The sequence below is a fragment of the Somniosus microcephalus genome, chromosome 16, assembly GCF_052327205.1.
Source record: "Somniosus microcephalus isolate GS21.2 chromosome 16, FLI_Smic_1.0, whole genome shotgun sequence".
NCBI lineage: Eukaryota > Metazoa > Chordata > Chondrichthyes > Squaliformes > Somniosidae > Somniosus > Somniosus microcephalus.
This window is the reverse complement of record NC_141002.1, coordinates 49,067,674-49,085,857: the sequence shown is the minus strand read 5'-3', so window position 1 is coordinate 49,085,857 and position 18,184 is coordinate 49,067,674. Positions and strand designations below refer to the sequence as shown.

General features: G+C 46.0%; 1 protein-coding gene across 1 annotated transcript in view; it reads left to right on the top strand.

Moving 5' to 3' along the window:
- The window catches only part of LOC147106143 (DENN domain-containing protein 2A), a 127,247-nt gene that overhangs the window by 102,269 nt on the left and 6,794 nt on the right, over positions 1-18,184 (top strand). The window contains exons 15-18 of the mRNA XM_086008967.1: positions 8,040-8,217; positions 9,941-9,982; positions 10,949-11,057; positions 12,450-12,689. Coding sequence (XP_085865093.1) covers positions 8,040-8,217; positions 9,941-9,982; positions 10,949-11,057; positions 12,450-12,689 — 569 coding nt within the window. The remainder of the gene's footprint in view (positions 1-8,039; positions 8,218-9,940; positions 9,983-10,948; positions 11,058-12,449; positions 12,690-18,184) is intronic.

Sequence of the window (18,184 nt, the reverse complement as noted above, 5' to 3'; positions counted from 1 at the left end):
TGCGACATAGGCACTGGAGCGAAACATCTGGCCGCTTCCTGGTGGCTGACGAGTTGCTGGGATGCGGACCATGGCTCTGTTGGAGACGGGAGGAAATCCCCATGTACTCATAGTGGTTGGCCATATACGAGTTCCGCCGAGGAGGATTGTAAATCTTCTTTGGGCGCTGTACGAAGACCCAAAATGACCCAGGGAAGCCTGTCCACCCATCCCGCGCCTTGAAGACTGGCCCGCAGAGCGGCTTTGAGCGACCTGTGGAATCGCTCGCACAGGCCATTCGCCTGTGGATGATAGGCGGTTGTGCGATGTAGTTTGGTGCCGAGCCCCTGAACCAGAGCTCAGAGGAAAACTGCGGTCCACGATCGGAAGAGATGTCCGCCAGTACGCCGAAACGAGCAACCCAAGAGGAGATGAAAGCTCTGCCCACGTCTGCCGAAGTGGTGGAAACCAAAGGAACTGCCTCTGGCCATCTAGTGGTGCGGTCTACCATTGTGAGGATGTGTGTAAAACCTTGAGAAGGTGGAAGCGGCCCCACGAGGTCCACATTCACATGGTCGAATCGACGCACCGGAACAGCAAAGGTGGCCAATGGAGCTTTTACATGACGCTGTACCTTGGCCTTTTGGCAGACCACGCAGGTGTTGGCCCAGTCACGGACATCCAGGTGCATACCCTTCCAGACGAATTTTGACGACATCAGCCTTTGTGAGGCCCTCATGCCAGGGTGTGACAAACCGTGTATGGCGTCGAACACTTTTTGGCGCCAGGCGACTGGAACTATAGGGCGGGGAACTCCCATGGAGACGTCGCAAAGTAGCGTGGTGCCTGCGGCATGGAATTTGACGTCCGCCGCTTGGAAGCTAGAGGGTCTGGTCCTGTATGCTTGGACCTCCGGGTCCGAGGCTTGATCTGCAGCCATGAGGGCATAGTCGATTCCGAGTTGGACTGCGTGCACAGTCGCGCGGGAGAGACAATCCGCCACCAGGTTGTCTTTGCCGGACACATGCTGAATGTCCGTGGTGAATTCTGAAATGAACGTCAGGTGACGTTGCTGAGCTGACCACGGTTCGGCGGTCTTGGCCATAGCGTACGTTAGTGGTTTGTGGTCCACATAAGCCGTGAATGGACGTCCCTCCAGTAAGAACCGGAAATGGCGGATGGCTAGAAAAAGGGCCAGCAACTCCCGGTCGAAAGTGCTGTACTTTCTTTCGTTTCGCCGTAGTTGACGGCTGAAAAACGCAAGCGGTTGCCACGTCCCATTCACCCAATGTTCCTGCACTGCGCCGATTGCGTAGTCCGACGCGTCGGTGGTAAGGGCAATGGTGGCACCTGGAAGCGGGTGCGCCAGCATGGTTGCGTTGGCCAAGGCACCTTTGGTGTCGACGAACGCCCAGTCCATCTCGGCCGTCCAGCTGATCAGATCCGTACCGGACTTGGCCTTGAGGGCCTCGTACAAGGGCTGCATAAGCAGAGCCGCCTTAGGGATGAACCGGTGATAAAAATTTACCATCCCGAGGAACTCCTGTAGGGCCTTGATGGTCTGCGGGCGCGGGAAAGATGTAACCGCCTCGACCTTCGTCTGTAAGGGAATTGCGCCGTCTGATGTAATGCGGTGGCCCAAGAAATCAATCCGCTGCAGGCCGAACTGGCACTTGGTGGGGTTGATAACCAAACCGTGTTGACTGAGGCGTGTGAAGAGGGTACGCAAATGGCAGAAGTGCTCCTCTTTGCTAGGGCTGGTGATGAGGGTGTCATCGAGGTAGACGAAGAGGAATTTTAGGTCCCGAAGCACAGAGTCCATTAAGCGCTGGAAAGCCTGTGCAGCGTTCTTTAAGCCAAATGGCATCTGCAGAAATTCGAACAGGCTGAATGGGGTGATGACTGCGGTTTTCGGGACATCTTGCGGGTGCACGGGGACCTAGTGGTAACCGCGGACGAGGTCGACTTTCGAAAAAAAAGGTATTTCCCGCCAAATGGGCTGAGAAATCTTGGATATGCGGGATCGGGTACCGATCAGGAGTAGTGGTGTCATTCAGGCGTCGGTAGTCGCCGCATGGCCGCCATCCGCCGCCGGATTTCGGAACAATGTGGAGAGGCGAAGACCAGGGACTATTCGACCGGCGAATAACCCCCAGCCGCTCCATCGTGTCGAACTCCGCTTTCGCAGCCGCGAGCTTGCCGGGTTCGAGTCGTCAGGCCCATGCGTAAACCTGGGGGCCGGTGGTGGTGATGTGATGTTCCACACCATGTTTAGTAGCCGAGGAGAAGAAAGTGGGCCTGGTCAGATCTGGGAACTCTCCGAGGAGCCGAGTGAAGTCGTCTGGAGGTGGGAACGCACAGAAGACAGTGCGCGGCATGGCGTTACCGCGGTGGCATGGGATGGAGTGGAACGTGGCCACATTGATCAACCGGCGGTGCCTGACATCGACCAGGCGCACAAAAAATCCACCCCAAGGATGGCCTGCGTGACTTTGGCAGTGATGAATTCCCATGGGAAACGCTGGCCGCCGAAACACACCTGGACCCGCTGCCTTCCGAAGGTCCGAACGGCTGCGCCATTAACCGCCGCGAGGGCGGGGCCGTAGCCCCCAGCTAGTATATCGAGATTTGACGCAGGTAGGATGCTACACTGCGCCCCGGTGTCGCAAAGGAAACGTCAACCAGATAGGGAGTCGGTGATGAAAAGAAGCTTCCCTGAGTCTCCGATGGCCATCGCAGCCGCGGGCGCTCGTTAGACCCGGTCCTCTTTCACCAGGGTGTCTGTAGATGTTTTTTTGTGTGCGAAAAACTGCAGGGAGGGCGGCAGCATCTTGCTTTCGCGCCAAAACGGGCGTGGTAAAAGCACAACCCCGCTGATTGAGGAGCTGAAGCAGCGTCTGTGGGGGATGGGCGCCTCGTGGCCGCACAGTGCTGTTGTGTCACCGCGAAGATCTTGTCTGCTTCGGCAGCAAGCTCCGCGCAGTCTGTGACTTCGGACCTGGCTAGGTCAGCCTGAACTTGCTCCGGGAGTAGGCTGAGGAATAGCTCCCTGAAGAGGAAGCGTTCCGGCTCGGACCCGAGGAGCGTGAGCATCTGGCTCATGAGCTCAGACGGCTTGGAGTCCCCGAGGCCGGGCATAGCGAGCAGCCGGCGGGCGCGCTCCAACTTCGTGAGCCCGAAGACCTGCAGCAACCGCGCCTTTAAGGTGTCGTACTTGCGATCAGTAGGTGGACTACCGAGTAGGCTGACGATCCGCGAGGCTGTGGCGCTGTCGAGGGCGGAGACCACGTAATAATAACGGGTCTGATCCGCAACGATGTCCCTGATGGCAAACTGGGCTTCAGCCTGGATGAACCACGCGGCTGGTTGTTGCTCCCAGAACTGCGGTAGCTTCAAGGTAACGGCGTTCGTTTCCATGTTGATTATCTTCTGCGAAAACCGTTCGCAAAAGTCGGGCTCACCAATGTAGGAATATCTAGTTCCTATCCAAAGACTGAGGTCCACTCAGGCGCTTAAACAAAACAAAGTTTAATGGAAACTAACAGGTTTAAACAAGTAACTGCAGGAGAACATCGAGTGTAGGTCTATTCAGTTCGGAGGCTCCACGAGGACTGCTGGCTGGTCCTGTGGTTGACGTCATCATGTTCTTCCCGCCAGTGGGGGATCACGTGATGTATGGCGTGACATCATCGCGTTTACCCGCGCTGTTAAAGTAATCACGCTCTATACAAGTAAACAGCATAAATAAAGATACAGACTCAGGCTGTAGCTAACATGTTGTTAAAGGGAATTATATACAAACGGTCTGAGTCCTTTAGTGGCTCCGCCACAGTAGAGAGAAAACGGGGAATGATAGACCGGTAAGCCTGACATCGGTAGTGGGGAAAATGCTAGAGTCCATTATAAAAGATGTAATAGCAGAGCACTTGGAAAACAGTGACAGGATCGGACAAAGTCAACATGGATTTACAAAATGTAAATCATGCTTGACTAATCTACTGGAATTTTTTGAGGATGTAACTGGTAAAATAGATAAGGGAGAATCAGTGGATGTGGTGTATTTGGACTTTCAGAAGGATTTCGATAAGGTCCCGCATAAGAGATTAGCGTGCAAAGTTAAGGCACATGGGATTGGAGGTAAGGTACTGACTTGGATAGAGAACTGGTTGGCAGACAGGAAGCAAAGAGTTGGAATAAACGGGTCATTTTCTGAGTGGCAGGCAGTGACTAGTGGGGTACTGCAGGGATCGGTGCTAGGACCCCAGTTATTCACAATATATATTAATGATCTAGACGAGGGAACTAGATGTAATATCTCCAAGTTTGCAGATGACACAAAGCTGGGTGGGCGTGTGTGCTGTGAGGAGGATGCAGAGAAACTTCAGTATGATTTGGACAGGTTGGGTAATTGGGCAGATGCATGGCAGATGCAGTATAATGTGGATAAATGCGAGGTTAGCTACTTTGGTGGCAAAAACAGGAAGGCAGATTATTATCTGAACGGCAATAGATTGGGAAAAGGGGAAGTGCAACGAGACCTGGGTGTCCTTGTGCACCAGTCGCTGATTGCAAGCATGCAGGTAAGCAGGCGGTTAAGAAGGCAAATGGTATGTTGGCCTTCATAGCGAGAGGATTCGAGTACAGGAGCAAGGATGTCTTGCTGCAGTTGTACAGGGCCTTGGTGAGACCACACCTTGAGTATTGTGTGCAGTTTTGGTCGCCTTATCTGAGGAAGGATGTTCTTGTCATGGAGGGAGTGCAGCAAAGATTCACCAGACTGATACCTGGGATGGCAGGAATGACGTATGAAGAGAGATTGGGTCGATTGGGCTTATATTTGCTGGAGTTTAGAAGAATGAGAGGGGATCTCATTGAAACTTATAAAATTCTAACAGGACTAGACAGACTAGATGCAGGAAGGATGTTCCCGATGGCGGGGGAGTCCAGAACCAGGGGTCACAGTCTAAGGATAAGGGGTATGCCATTTAGGACTGAGATGAGGAGGAATTTCTTCACCCAGAAATTGGTGAACCTGTGGAATTCTCTACCACAGAAGGCCGTTGAGGCCAATTCATTAAATATATTCAGGAAGGAGTTAGATATATTTCTTAAGGCTAATGGGATCAAGGGATATGGGGAGAAGGCAGGGACAGGGTACTGAATTTGGATGATCAGCCATGATCTAATTAAATGGCGGAACAGGCTCGAGGGGCTGAATGGCCTACTCCTGCTCCTATCTTCTATGTTTCTAATCATCTACGCTGGAGTTAACAGCAGGCTGTGGAGAACTGGCTTGAGGTTCAGATATCCAGAGTGATGCACTTAAACCTGCAGTGATTGGGAGATTTTCTTTCAAATTTGATAGTGTGCATTCCTTCCTGCAACATCTGCAGAAATGATCTTCTGCATCTCCAAAGAGGATAAATGTTGGAAACTAGAATGCAAAAAATGCAGAGAATGGAATGAAGCGTAGAAATAGAATCACATTCACAGAATAAAATAAATGACAGAAATATGGACTTACATAGAATTGCATAGAATTTACAGCACAGAAATAGACCATTCAGTCCAGTCGGTCTATACATGTGTTTATGCTCCATACGAGCCTCCTCCCACCTTACTTCATCTCACCCTATCAACATATATTTATTTCTTTCTCCCTCATTTACTTAACTAGCTTCCCGAAATCTATGCTATTTGCTTCAACTACTCCTTGTGGTAGCGAGTTCCACATTGTTACCACTTTTTGGGTAAAGAATTTTTTCTGGAATTCCCTGTTGGATTTATCGGTGACTATCTTATATTTATGGCCCCTAGTTTTGGTCCCCCATGAAATGGGGTTTGGGTAGATTGTTTGCATTCAGGATCCAGTGCATTACTGAAGTTGTAGCGAGCTGATGTTTTTGCTCGCTACCCACAGTGGTGCCAGCTGCTGTAGCCTCATCACAAGAGGGCAGGACGTGAGTGTGTAAACATTTTCTGCTCAGATGTGGTGCTCCCACACACGAGGAGGGGGCGGATCAAAATCGACAAGTTTTTTTTATTTGTTTATGGGATGTGGGCGTCGCTGGCAGGGCCAGCATTTACTGCCTCATCACATGCCCTGCTGTGTGATCCCTCACTTTGTCTCATTGCAGTTTCTAGAGGCAGATGGCTGGAAACGGGACACCCACCTGACCTGTTCTCATCCAGGGAGTGGGGTGTGGCAACAAGACAGGGCAACTGAAAGAGAAAAGGGACATGGATCTCACAATAGACAAAAATACAAAGTTGGGAACCAAACAATTGCAGCTAATACAAGGAGGAAAAATAATTTGGAAAAGAAAAATACATAAAATGTGCAGACCAGAATAGCTGATGACTATACAGGAGGAGTGGTTATCCCATCATGATTGCATTATCTGTGATTAACTGCCACCTCATATACAGCCAGCAAAAACATGGAAATCATAACTCGCCACAATTTCAAAATTCAATGGATACATATGTCGGGAATCCCCCTCCCGCCTTCACAAATGTTACCTACAGATTGTGAGGGAGGGGCTACTACTTTAAGCAGAGCGGATTTATGCCCTACACCTTTTAGTTAAAATTCCTGTGCAAGAGGCAGGCTGATGAGCTCAGGGAGAGGCGAGGGAGTCTTGTTCTGCCAAATCCAGTTCACTCTTTGCAAATTCTGATGTTCCAGAATCTAATGGGAAGCAGCTGTTCCAATATTTTTGCTGTCCATCACCCTGATGCACTGTCACATAAACACTGCATTTAACTCGGCTACAAACACAACTCAGCCTTTCACTGGGAACCTTGCCTACTTCTAATGACGCATTTAAGTGAAAAGAGTAAAAGAAGGGAAAATAACAGCAAGCAACCCTCTCCCAAAATCAGTGATTGCTGTGAGTCAGAGGAGACTGGCTCCACATCAGACCACTCTGCACTATCTCCTAGTTAATTACAGGTCAATGGCCCAACTTAGAGTTTTAACATCATAAATAGTGAGAACAAAGTGGGAAATCCGAGGTGGGATTACTGTATTGTATTTACTGCGACATATTGGATGTTATATTTATAATATATACCTACTATTCAAGCCATTGCATAAATATGATACTGATGTAAAAACATTATTCCTTTGATTTTTCCAGTATCTCACTGTAAAACATCATTAAATCTTGCTCCCAGATTACAAAAACCTAAACCTTGAATTCATTGTGACTTAAATACTGATTTATTGCATATGTCAGCAAATTTTCTCTTTAAATCTTTTTGTGCGAATTCCAGTGCAGAATTTCTTTAAGTTGATGGATATTAGTGCTAGGGAATGGGACACTTTCCATTTTAGATACTCAGTGTGAGCATCGAGCACTTATAAACATGGTTAAATGCAAATAAATCTCTCTCTACTTTTCCCGAACAGTGCCCCTCAAACACAACCAAGAAAGTCATCCTTATTGCAACAGCGGGAGATTTTTAACTTTTCCACACTAGCCATCCTGTGGCCTCTGAGAGTGGTAGCTAATTATGTGCCAAATTAGGGGCCCATGTCCACTGGGAACTGGGTTGAGACTATACAAACTTACTCACATTGTATTATTACAATCAGCAGATACATGACTTTCATCTCATCTGTCCAGGCTGGATTTGAACGCAGAGCTGTAAGACTAACTCATTGCAAGGATCTGTGTGGTTCTACTGTTGTTGGAGATTGTAATTAGAGTTAATTGGGTTTTCAATTGTTGCCTTGCAGTTATTAGATTCTCAATAATATTGGTTTTATAGCTTAAAACCTACAGCATTACCAGTTTATTGACTGAGAAACTAATTATCATGAATATAAGTAGATACTCAATTCAGAATAAAGTTAAAATGGTCTATTTTGTAATAATTTTCATCACATTACACAGACCACAACACAATACTGAAACAAAGTGTTTTTTTTCTGGAATTCTGGTTTTGTGTTTATTAGGATTGAAGAAACAATTGCGTTAAGAGCCAGTTACCTTAGAGGCCTAGTATCATTGAATGCAGAGTTTTTAACTGGTGTTTTGATCTCCCTCTTGCAGTACCCTATCCAAGTGCTGCCATGCGGTGATGGCACTTCTGTATCCTTTTGCCTGGCAGCACACCTACATCCCTGTACTACCTCCATCCATGATTGACATAGCCTGCTCTCCCACTCCATTTTTGATAGGACTTCTCTCCAGCTCCTTGTCCAAGCTGAAGGATCTGCCGCTTGAAGAGGTAAGCAGTAGTGTTACACTCAGAGATTGAAGGCACATAGGAACGAAAAATGGGCGATATGTGTACTCGAGGAATGGTGTTGAAATAACTAAGGATGAAGTAGAAAGAGACCTAAGAGTTTTAGTTAACTCATGCTCAACATGTCCAACCAATACACAGCAGCAATAAACAAAGCCAATAGAATGTCAAACTTCATAACCAAAACAGTAGAAAACAAGGCAGAAGATGCTATGATCAAACTATATAGTGCTCTGGCCAGACCACACCTTGAGTACTGGGTCCAGTTCTGATCACTGAAACAAGGAGACATTCAATCATTGAAGGCAGTGCAGAGTCATGGGGCTGATCACTACTGTCAGGTGTGAGTTAAGAGGAAAGATTGGAGAAACTTGGTCTTTTCTGCCTTGAAAGGAAATGTCCAAGAGGTGATCTTACATAAGTATACAAGATAGTAAATAGAAAAAGTAAATGTGAAAATGTAAAATAAAAACCGAAAATGCTGGAGACACTCCGCAGGTCAGGCAGCATCTGTGAAGAGTGAAACAGAGTTAACGTTTCAGGTCGATGACCTTTCGTCAGAACTGGAAAAAAGCAGGAAATGGAACAGATTTGAAAATGTGAAAATGTAATTTGAAGTATATTGCTTGAGAAGGACAAGGATTCACAGGTTCAAACTATTAAAAGGCAAATTTAGGACCGATGTCAGGAAGTTCTTTTTCACACATGAATGAAATTCCAGATACTGTAGTGGAGACAAAAACCCTGGAATCATTTAAGGACCAATTGAATATTGCAGTAGGGGGGCTTTAGGTTAAATCTAGATGGATGATCAAAGAAGGGCTGAATGGCTTCTCCCATCTGTAATTATCTTGTGAATCCCTGGGTCTCTAAACTGTTTGGGAGCACAGAACGTTTCATGTAATAAAAACTTAGGATGATGAGGATTTTCAATTAACCATGCACTGTGAGGTTAGCACACTATCCTTTCACCTCTGGGACCTGTTTTTGAACCCAGCCCACACTGCCAGCTATAAGGAGCACTCTTATGAGGTTGAGGTTATAATGTTAAATATGTATGGAAGAAAAGACAATTCAGCATATCAAACCCAATCCTTCTAATTGCATGGCTCATGCAATGGAAAGGGAGCTTTACTTTGCATCTGACCTGCGCTGACCTATTTGGAAGTGCTGATGAGCCATTGTTGAGGCAGTTTTTCTCTGTACCTAATGGGGCAGTGCGTTTACCCACTCAGCCTTCCACTGAGCTAAAGGAGGGAAATTTGATAATGTAATCTTTGTCTTTCAGCCACACAGTTGGGAATGGATGTAAACTCGTCACCGAACTGCTATAACAGGCTGATTGTAACACCCATTCCCACCAACAGTTAGGCAGCTCCCAGCAATCACTATTGATGTAAACTAAAGATTTAAAATCTATTTAAAAACATAAAATACCTCATACAGCAAACAATGAGACATTTTGGGAAGCTGGTAGCGAACATTAAAAACAGCAGTATTCTCCACCCAGGAGGGGTGGGGATGTTAGTCGCACATGGGCTGTGTCTGGCAGAAAATGAATCGACACCTCACTCCTTAAGGTATTATGTAAGCTGGTGTTTTTCTCGGACACTTTGGCCAATGTTATTTTTGTTGACCAGTAAAAGAGAAATCATGTCTGAGAGGTGAGTCGAGGAGTGACGCTGCACTTCTTTTCTTGTTGCAGGTGCTGGTGGTTAATCTTGGGGCAAACAAGTTTCTCAGACAGGTGAGTGCCACATCTGTTTCAGGCTGAAGCACAGAGCTGTGATGGCATGAGGCGTGTTAACTGTGACACTGATTGCAAATGGCTCTGTTTATTAGAATGTGTGTGTGGAGAAATTTCCATGCGACATGTTAGAAAAAGCTGTCCACACTCCCACGATGGAGGATGAGTGAGAAACTCACAGGAAAGGGATGAAGCGTTCCACTAACTCTTTCCTTCCCATTTCCCTCAATATTGGGATGTAGGGGTAGATTTCGACTTTGTGCAATAGTGTAAACGGGTGATCGTGAATTGGCATTGATGTCAATGGAAATAAAAATCGTGAGTGATGTAAAACTGGCTGCCAATTCGCTAAAACCCTTTTACACTAGCACACAGTCAAAATCTCTGCTCCATAGAGTGGTGGCACAGATTGGTGCGACTGACCCCAGTGTCACTGACAGTCTCGGTACTGGCAACGCCGATGTCACTGGCACAAGAAAGAACGAACTTGTATTTATATAGCACCTTACTCGTCTTCATGATGTCCCAAAGCACTTTATGACCAAAGAAGTATATTTGAAGTGTAGTCACTGTTATTTTGTTAGCAAATGCAACAGCCCATTTGCACATAGCAAGGGCCCTCAAAAAGCAATGATATGAATGACCAGTTAATCTGGTTTTTGGTGTTGTTGGTTGAGAGATAAATGTTGGCCAAGACACCGGGAAAACTCCCCAGCACATCTTTGAATAGTGTCATAGGATTTTTTAATGTTCACCTGAGAACAAACTTGGTTTGATGCCTCACCTGAAAGACAGCACCTCCGACAATGCAGCACTCCCTAAGTACTGCACAAATCTATTACAGACAGCACAGGTCAGGTGTCATTGCTGTAGTCTCAGGAGTCACTGCCACAGACCCTTAATGGTAACTAGTGCAGCTGTTTGTTCTGCTAGCCGTTCACTGCTTGTTTCTGTTATTTGTGTCAGGTGGATGATGAGGATTTCATTCTACCGCGTAAACTGCAGGTGGCGCTGGAGCATGTCCTAGAGATGCGGAATGAGCTGGCCAGTCAAGAGGAGGACACTCTCCTGGATAGTAAGTGCAGCAGGGAATCAGACAACTCCTTTTCTAATGCATTTGCACCCATCAAAATAGCGCCTGACCTGAAAATGAGTGAGAATGGACAGTAAAACCATAAACAGAAATTAAAAGACGCAGTCTGCTGGCACAGGCAATGGGACATCAACCTGCCAATCAGATGATTGCGAGGTTGAGTCCCAAAACTACCTGTCCTATAATTCCGCTTGGCCCTCTTGGAAGCAGGATCATAAGTTCTAACTAAGATCCAACTGCACTTTGGCAGTGCTGTACATGTGGGAATGGGGTGCTACGTTTCTGGGTTTTTACTCAGATACTTCTCTCATGCTCAGGGCCAAGAGCCACTCTTTTAAATGAATCCTTGCTCCCTATGAACCAGAGTGTGCATTTACACACCCAATATGTGGTAATGTAGCAAGCCCAGGGGTTGAGCAGAAACCATTCTCACTGATGTGTCAAAAAGAAATAAAGACTTGAATTTATATAGCGCCTTTCATGATCTTAGGATGTCCCAAAGTGCTTTACAGCCAATTAAGTGTAGTCACTGTTGTAATGTAGGAAACAGGGCAGCCAATTTGCGCACAGCATGTTTCCACAAACAGCAATATGATAATGGCCAGATAATCTGTTTTAATGATGTTTGAAGGATTAATATTTGCCAGTACACCAGGGATAACTCCCCTGCTCCTCTTCAAAATAGTGCCATGGGATCTTCTTATGTCCACCAGAGAGGCAGACGGGGCCTCGGATAAACGTCTCATCATAAAGACGGCACCTCTGACAGTGCAGCACTTCCTCGGTACCGCACTGAAGTGTCAGCTTAGATTTTGTGCTCAAGTCTCTGGAGTGGTTGCATGCTAATAATTCAAATGCCCTTAGTCATCCTCTTCTTTAAAATTTGGTATAAGATTAGGTTTAGACAAATCATTCCATACTGAGTTATGAACTAGTTGAACCATTGCACTTATTGCACTCGCCATTAATATGCTTCTGTCCGCCAGTTCAAATGCGCATTATGCTGATTCTGTTTGTCCTCTGCTTCATGTTATTGTAAAGCTTCTGTGTTCTTTTTTTCTCCTTCGCATCAGCCTTGATACTGTGCTGACACTCCTTTTCAGCAGCCTCCAACTCCCTACCTTTTTAACTCAGGAAGGGGAACATACATAGCTGGTTTAGTACCCTCTGAATTCAACCCTTTCTGGGTGATACTAAGGGATGGAAACAACTAGCATACCCTTGAAGGGCAAAATGACAAACAAGTTAAATGAACATGGAAAAACATATATACTGATACTTAAAGACACATAAAATGAGACATTATCCTTGTGGGACCATCCAAGCCTCCCTAATGAAATGTACACTAAGTTTTCTGTCCTTTTCTGTTTCTAGATCCTGGCTCCCTTAATACCGTGGTGTCTGAGACCTTCGTCCGTTTCTTTGTGGAGATAGTCGGTCACTATTCCTTGTACATGACTTCCAATGAGAAAGACGAAAGAATTTTCCTGTGGGAGCCATTTCGCAAATCCATCACATCAAAAAGTGTCCGACGATTTCTGGAGGTTTTCATGGAGACGCAGATGTTTGGGGGATTTATTCAAGATCGAGAGCTAAGGAAGCTTGGGGTGAAAGGTGAGGACTTGGGTCATGATACTGCCCCTTCCTTCCTCTCCTCTCTCCCCACCACTGTTTAACTCATTCACATTTTGTCAGTTAATCATGCTACATGCAAGAAAAATAATGTGATCATAACAGATACAATTTTTTGCCCTGTGAAACATTTAATAAAATGTAATCAAACACTTATCCAGTCTCGTATCTGGAATAAAACAGTTACTCTGTTACTGGGAACAGGACATTTAGTATCAAGAGATAATTGGAAAAAGGTGATTGAAAGAGTTCACCTCCACTGTGTAAATTTTCACCCGGCACAGTCCCTTGGCACCTTTGCAGTAGTGCTGCCCACCTTCCTTGCTTGGTTAGACAACTCTTTCTGCCGTTTGCCATGTAGCCTGGCTTGGTTATGAGAGTGATCTCCTCGGGCTGGCTTAGCTCGAACATGGAGGCTTTGATGCAGTGACAAACACAGAGAAACAGTCACTTCATCTGGATGGTTTCCTTTTAATTAAACTGCAAAGAATATTGTTCAAAGAATCTATAGCTGCTGGCCTCCATCACATTTGTCTCAGCTAGAGCTAGATCCCAAAATTGAACCGACCATGTTCAAATTAATATACTGGGGCTGAAAATCCCCGGTCCTTCTAATGTACTCCCAGCGTAATTCTTGTGGCAGTGTGAAAAAAAGAAAGACTTGCATTTATATCGCGCCTTTCATGACCTCAGGACGTCCTAAAGCGCTTTACAGCCAATGAAGTTCTTTTTGAAGTGTAGTCACTGTTGTAATATAGGAAATGCAGCAGCCAATTTGCGCACAGTAAGCTCCCACAAACAGCAATGTGATAATGACCAGATAATCTGTTTTAGATGTTGATTGAGAGATAAATATTGGCCAAGACACTGGGGATAACTCCCCTGCTCTTCTTCAAAATAGTGCTATGGGATCTTTTACTTCCACCTGAGAATCAGACTGGGCCTCGGTTTAACGTCTCATCTGAAGGTCGGCACCTCCGACAGTGCAGCACTCCCTCAGTACTGCACTGGAGTGACAGCCTAGTGTGCTGAAATTTAGGCTGAAATCCAGATACACTAGGTCCTAGCCTTGCTTTGGAGTTCACACTTGGCCTTGTTAGGGGCAGAGCCTCTGCCTGCTCCCAACAAGGCCAGTGATATAGTTGGGGTGAGCCCAGGACATGGATTCCAATGCCAGGCATTCCTGTACACCTGGGTTGGAGCAGATAGGGGCAGGACGGGCAGCTGGTATGCCCAGTGAAAGCAGGCATACTAGCATCCCAACAGACATATGTGGAGACCACTTGGGAGTCCAGGCCAGGGACAAAGCCTGGACCCACCATTACCAAGGATCTTTTCTGGAAATCTTCCAGTCTCTTTACAAAAGGTCCGATGGGGGCACTAACATCCTATTTGGCAGCGGGGGCAACCACCCAGAATCAATATGACTCAGCCAATTGTCTGTCTTCTGGGGGAAGATAGGCATACTAAATGTGGCCCTAATGCCATTCATGTGTAAATTACAGGACTTCCCTGGCCCCGTGAATTTTGGCTGGGGAAGTGGCCGAGGTCCTGGGTGGAGGAATAAAACCAATTCCATTGAATATTTATTATTTAGACCTGTCTGAAGTCTTTTTTTTAATTTGTTTATGGGATCTGGGCGTCGCTGGCAAGGCCAGCATTTATTGCCCATCCCCAGTTGCCCTTGAGAAGGTGGTGGTGAGCCGCCTTCTTGAACCGCTGCAGTCCATGTGGTGAAGGTACTCCCACAGTGCTGTTAGGGAGGGAGTTCCAGGATTTTGACCCAGCGACGATGAAGGATCGGCGATATACTTCTAAGTCAGGCTGGTGTGTGACTTGGAGGGGAACTTGGAGGTGGTGGTGTTCCCATGCGCCTGCTGCCCTTGTCCTTCTAGGTGGAAGAGGTCGCGGGTTTGGGAGGTGCTGCCGAAGAAGCCTTGGTGAGTTGCTGCAGTGTATCTTGTAGATGGTACACCCTGCAGCCACGGTACGCCGGTGGTGGAGGGAGTGAATGTTTAAGGTGGTGGATGGGGTGCCAATCAAGCGGGCTGCTTTGTCCTGGATGGTGTTGAGCTTCTTGAGTGTTGTTGCAGCTGCACTCATCCAGGCAAGTGGAGAGTATTCCATCACACTCCTTACTTGTGCCTTGTAGATGGTGGAAAGGCTTTGGGGAGTCAGGAGGTGAAACACTCGCTGCAGAATACCTAGCCTCTGACCTGCTCTTGTTGCCACAGTAGTTATGTGGTTGGTCCAGTTAAGTTTCTGGTTAATGGTGACCCCCCAGGATGTTGATAGTGGGGGATTCGGTGATGGTAATGCCGTTGAATGTCAAGGGGAGTTGGTTAGACTCTCGCTTGTTGGAGATAGTCATCGCCGGGCACTTCTGTGGCGCGAATGTTACCTGCCACGTATCCGCCCAAGCCTGAACGTCATCCAGGTCTTGTTGCATGCGGGCATGGACTGCTTCATTATCTGAGGAGTTGTGAATGGCGCTGAACACACTGCAGTCATCAGCGAACATCCCCATTTCTGACCTTATGTTGGAGGGAAGGTCATTGATGAAGCAGCTGAAGATGGTTGGGCCTAGGACACTGCCCTGAGGAACTCCTGCAGCGATGTGCTAGGGCTGGGATGTGTAATGATCAGTAATCTGTCATTCTGGAATGGTACACTAGGTGGTGCTGTGTATATATATATATATATACACGAGTGGGCTACCCACGATGCACTAGGCTACCCACAAGGCAGCAGTCAAGATGGAGGCCTCTACAGATACTGTACCTAGTCCACATGTGCTCAATAAAGTGTCTAGCAAAAGCTAGCTGTTCTTAATAAAAACGACTAGTTATTAATGAACATAACATGGTACCAGGATTGGTAAGATCTGCTGAATATTGTGCAACGTGACATGGAGAATTTGAAGCCACCAGAGCGTTTGAAACACACAGGAAATGTCGACTACAATTGGCAGACTTTTAAACAACAATTCGAACTCTACATTGCTGCCATCGGGTACGGTACGAAGCTAGACGCAAGGAAAATAGCGTTGCTGCTCACGGTTGCAGGCCCACAGGTGATAGAGGTATTTAATACATTTGTATTTAATCCAGAGGAGAACAGAGAAAAATTAGACGATGTGCTAAAGAAGTTTGATACACATTGTTCTCCCAAAAAGAATGAAACCTATGAGAGGTACATCTTCCGTTCTCGGACACAGCAGCAAAATGAGACTTTTGATAGCTTTTTGACTGATCTGAAACTGAAAGCACAGACATGTAATTTTTCTGAGCTGAAAGCATCCATGATTCATGACCAGATTGTGTTTGGTATTCATGATAAAAAAAAGTCAGGGAACGTCTGTTGAGAGAAACCGAACTAACTGGAAATTGCTGTGAAAATATGCCAAGCTAGCGAGCTAGCTCAAAAGCATGCCAAGACTTTCAGTGAAATCAATAATGATGCAATTGTAGTAAGTGCTGCTGTCGGTGCTGTGTCCTACAAAGGGAAGAAACATGGGCAGAACAGAAATGAAAAGCAATCGGAGGAAGGAATTTTTAATTGTAAACGCTGTGGTTACAAACACCAGTTAAGACAATGCCCAGCGTTTGGAAAAATGTGCACAAAATGTCATGGAAAGAATCACTTTGCCAAACAATGCTTTTCAAAAGTAAAAACTAAAAGGGCAACGAGTTAATGTAATTGAGGACACTGATTTAAGTGAGACATTTTTTGTACGAATGGTGTCATGTGACAATGTCAAAAATGATACAGAAAATGTGCAGCCCTCAGATATGGACAATGATGAACATAAAATTAATGCAGTAAAAGAGGACAAATGGATGATCCCACTGCAGGTAAATGGAGCATTAGTTACATTGAAACTAGACACTGGGGCAAAAGCAAACTTAATCAGTATGAGTGACATTAAAAATATGAAAGAAAAGCCCAAAATACAGAAAAAGTCAGTACTACTGAAGGACTATAATGGACAGAAAATAGATAGCTTAGGTGTATGCAGACTTAAAGTGACAGTCAAAGACAAAGTGCATCACCTCATGTTTTCTGTTGTGGCTGAAGGACTTGATTCACTACTGGGTGACAAAGCTTGTGAGGACTTAGAACTGGTCAAGAGAGTCTACCGTATAAACTGTGCCATAAGCAGACCAGATGACTCGGTGGATTCTGTAGTGAATAATTTCCAGGATGTGTTCAAAGGATTTGGAGTTCTACCATTCACTTAAAAGATCCAGCTAAAGGAGGATGCTCAGCCAGTGGTACATGCTCCACGAAGAGTTCCAGCACCCCTGCGTGACCGGCTCAAGAAAGAACTGGACAGAATGACCACACTAGGAGTCATCAGGAAAGTCGAAGAGCCAACAGACTGGGTTAACTCCATGGTATGTGTAAAGAAAAAGAACAATGATCTAAGAATATGCATGGATCCAAAGGACTTAAATGCAAACATAAAATGTGAACACTACCAGATTCCCAAGCGAGAAGAAATCACCAGTGAAATGTCAGGTGCCAGATACTTTACAAAGCTCGATGCCTCAGAAGGATTTTGGCAACTAAAACTGGATGAAGAGAGCACCAAATACTGTACCTTCAACACACCATTTGGCAGGTATTTCCTCAGAATGCCTTCCGGGATAATATCTGCATCTGAAATCTTTCATAGAGCGATGGAACACAGACCCGAACTCCTTCCAGACCTTCAATTATATGTTGATGACATCATCATCTGGGGCTCCACACTGAAAGAACACAATGAGAGACTGACTAAAGTGCTACAGAGCATACGCCGGAATGGACTGAAGCTCAACAAAGCCAAGTGTCAGTTTGGCGTTCAGGAAGTCACTTTCCTAGGAGATAATCTATCTGGTAAAGGAATAGAGCCAGATATGGAAAAAGTAAATGCCATACTCAACATGCCCCGACCCACTGACAAAAAAGGAGTGCTATGCATCATGGGGATGATAAACTTCATTGGAAAGTTCATTCCTAACTTGTCAGCCAAGACAGCCTGTCTGCGAGACCTGCTACATAAAACAAATGAGTTCGCATGGACAGAAAGACATGAACAAGAGTGGATAAACCTCAAAACAGTGCTGACAACCACGCCTGTACTCACCACCTTTGACCCAACAAAAAGAATCAAAGTGTCAACGGATGCATCAAAAGATGGCCTAGGTGCGGTCTTGCTACAAGCAGAGGGTGAAGATTGGAAGCCTGTTGCCTATGCCTCCAGGTCTATGACTGATACTGAGTGTCGATACGCCCAGATTGAAAAGGAATGTCTAGGCTTGGTAGTTGGACTAGAAAAGTTTCATGGCTACATATATGGACTTCCCACCTTCACAGTTGAGACAGACCACAGCCCACTGGTTGCCATCATTAAAAAAGAACCTGAATGAGATGTCTCCAAGGATTCAACGACTCATGATGAAGCTGCAAAGATATGACTTTGAACTGATCTA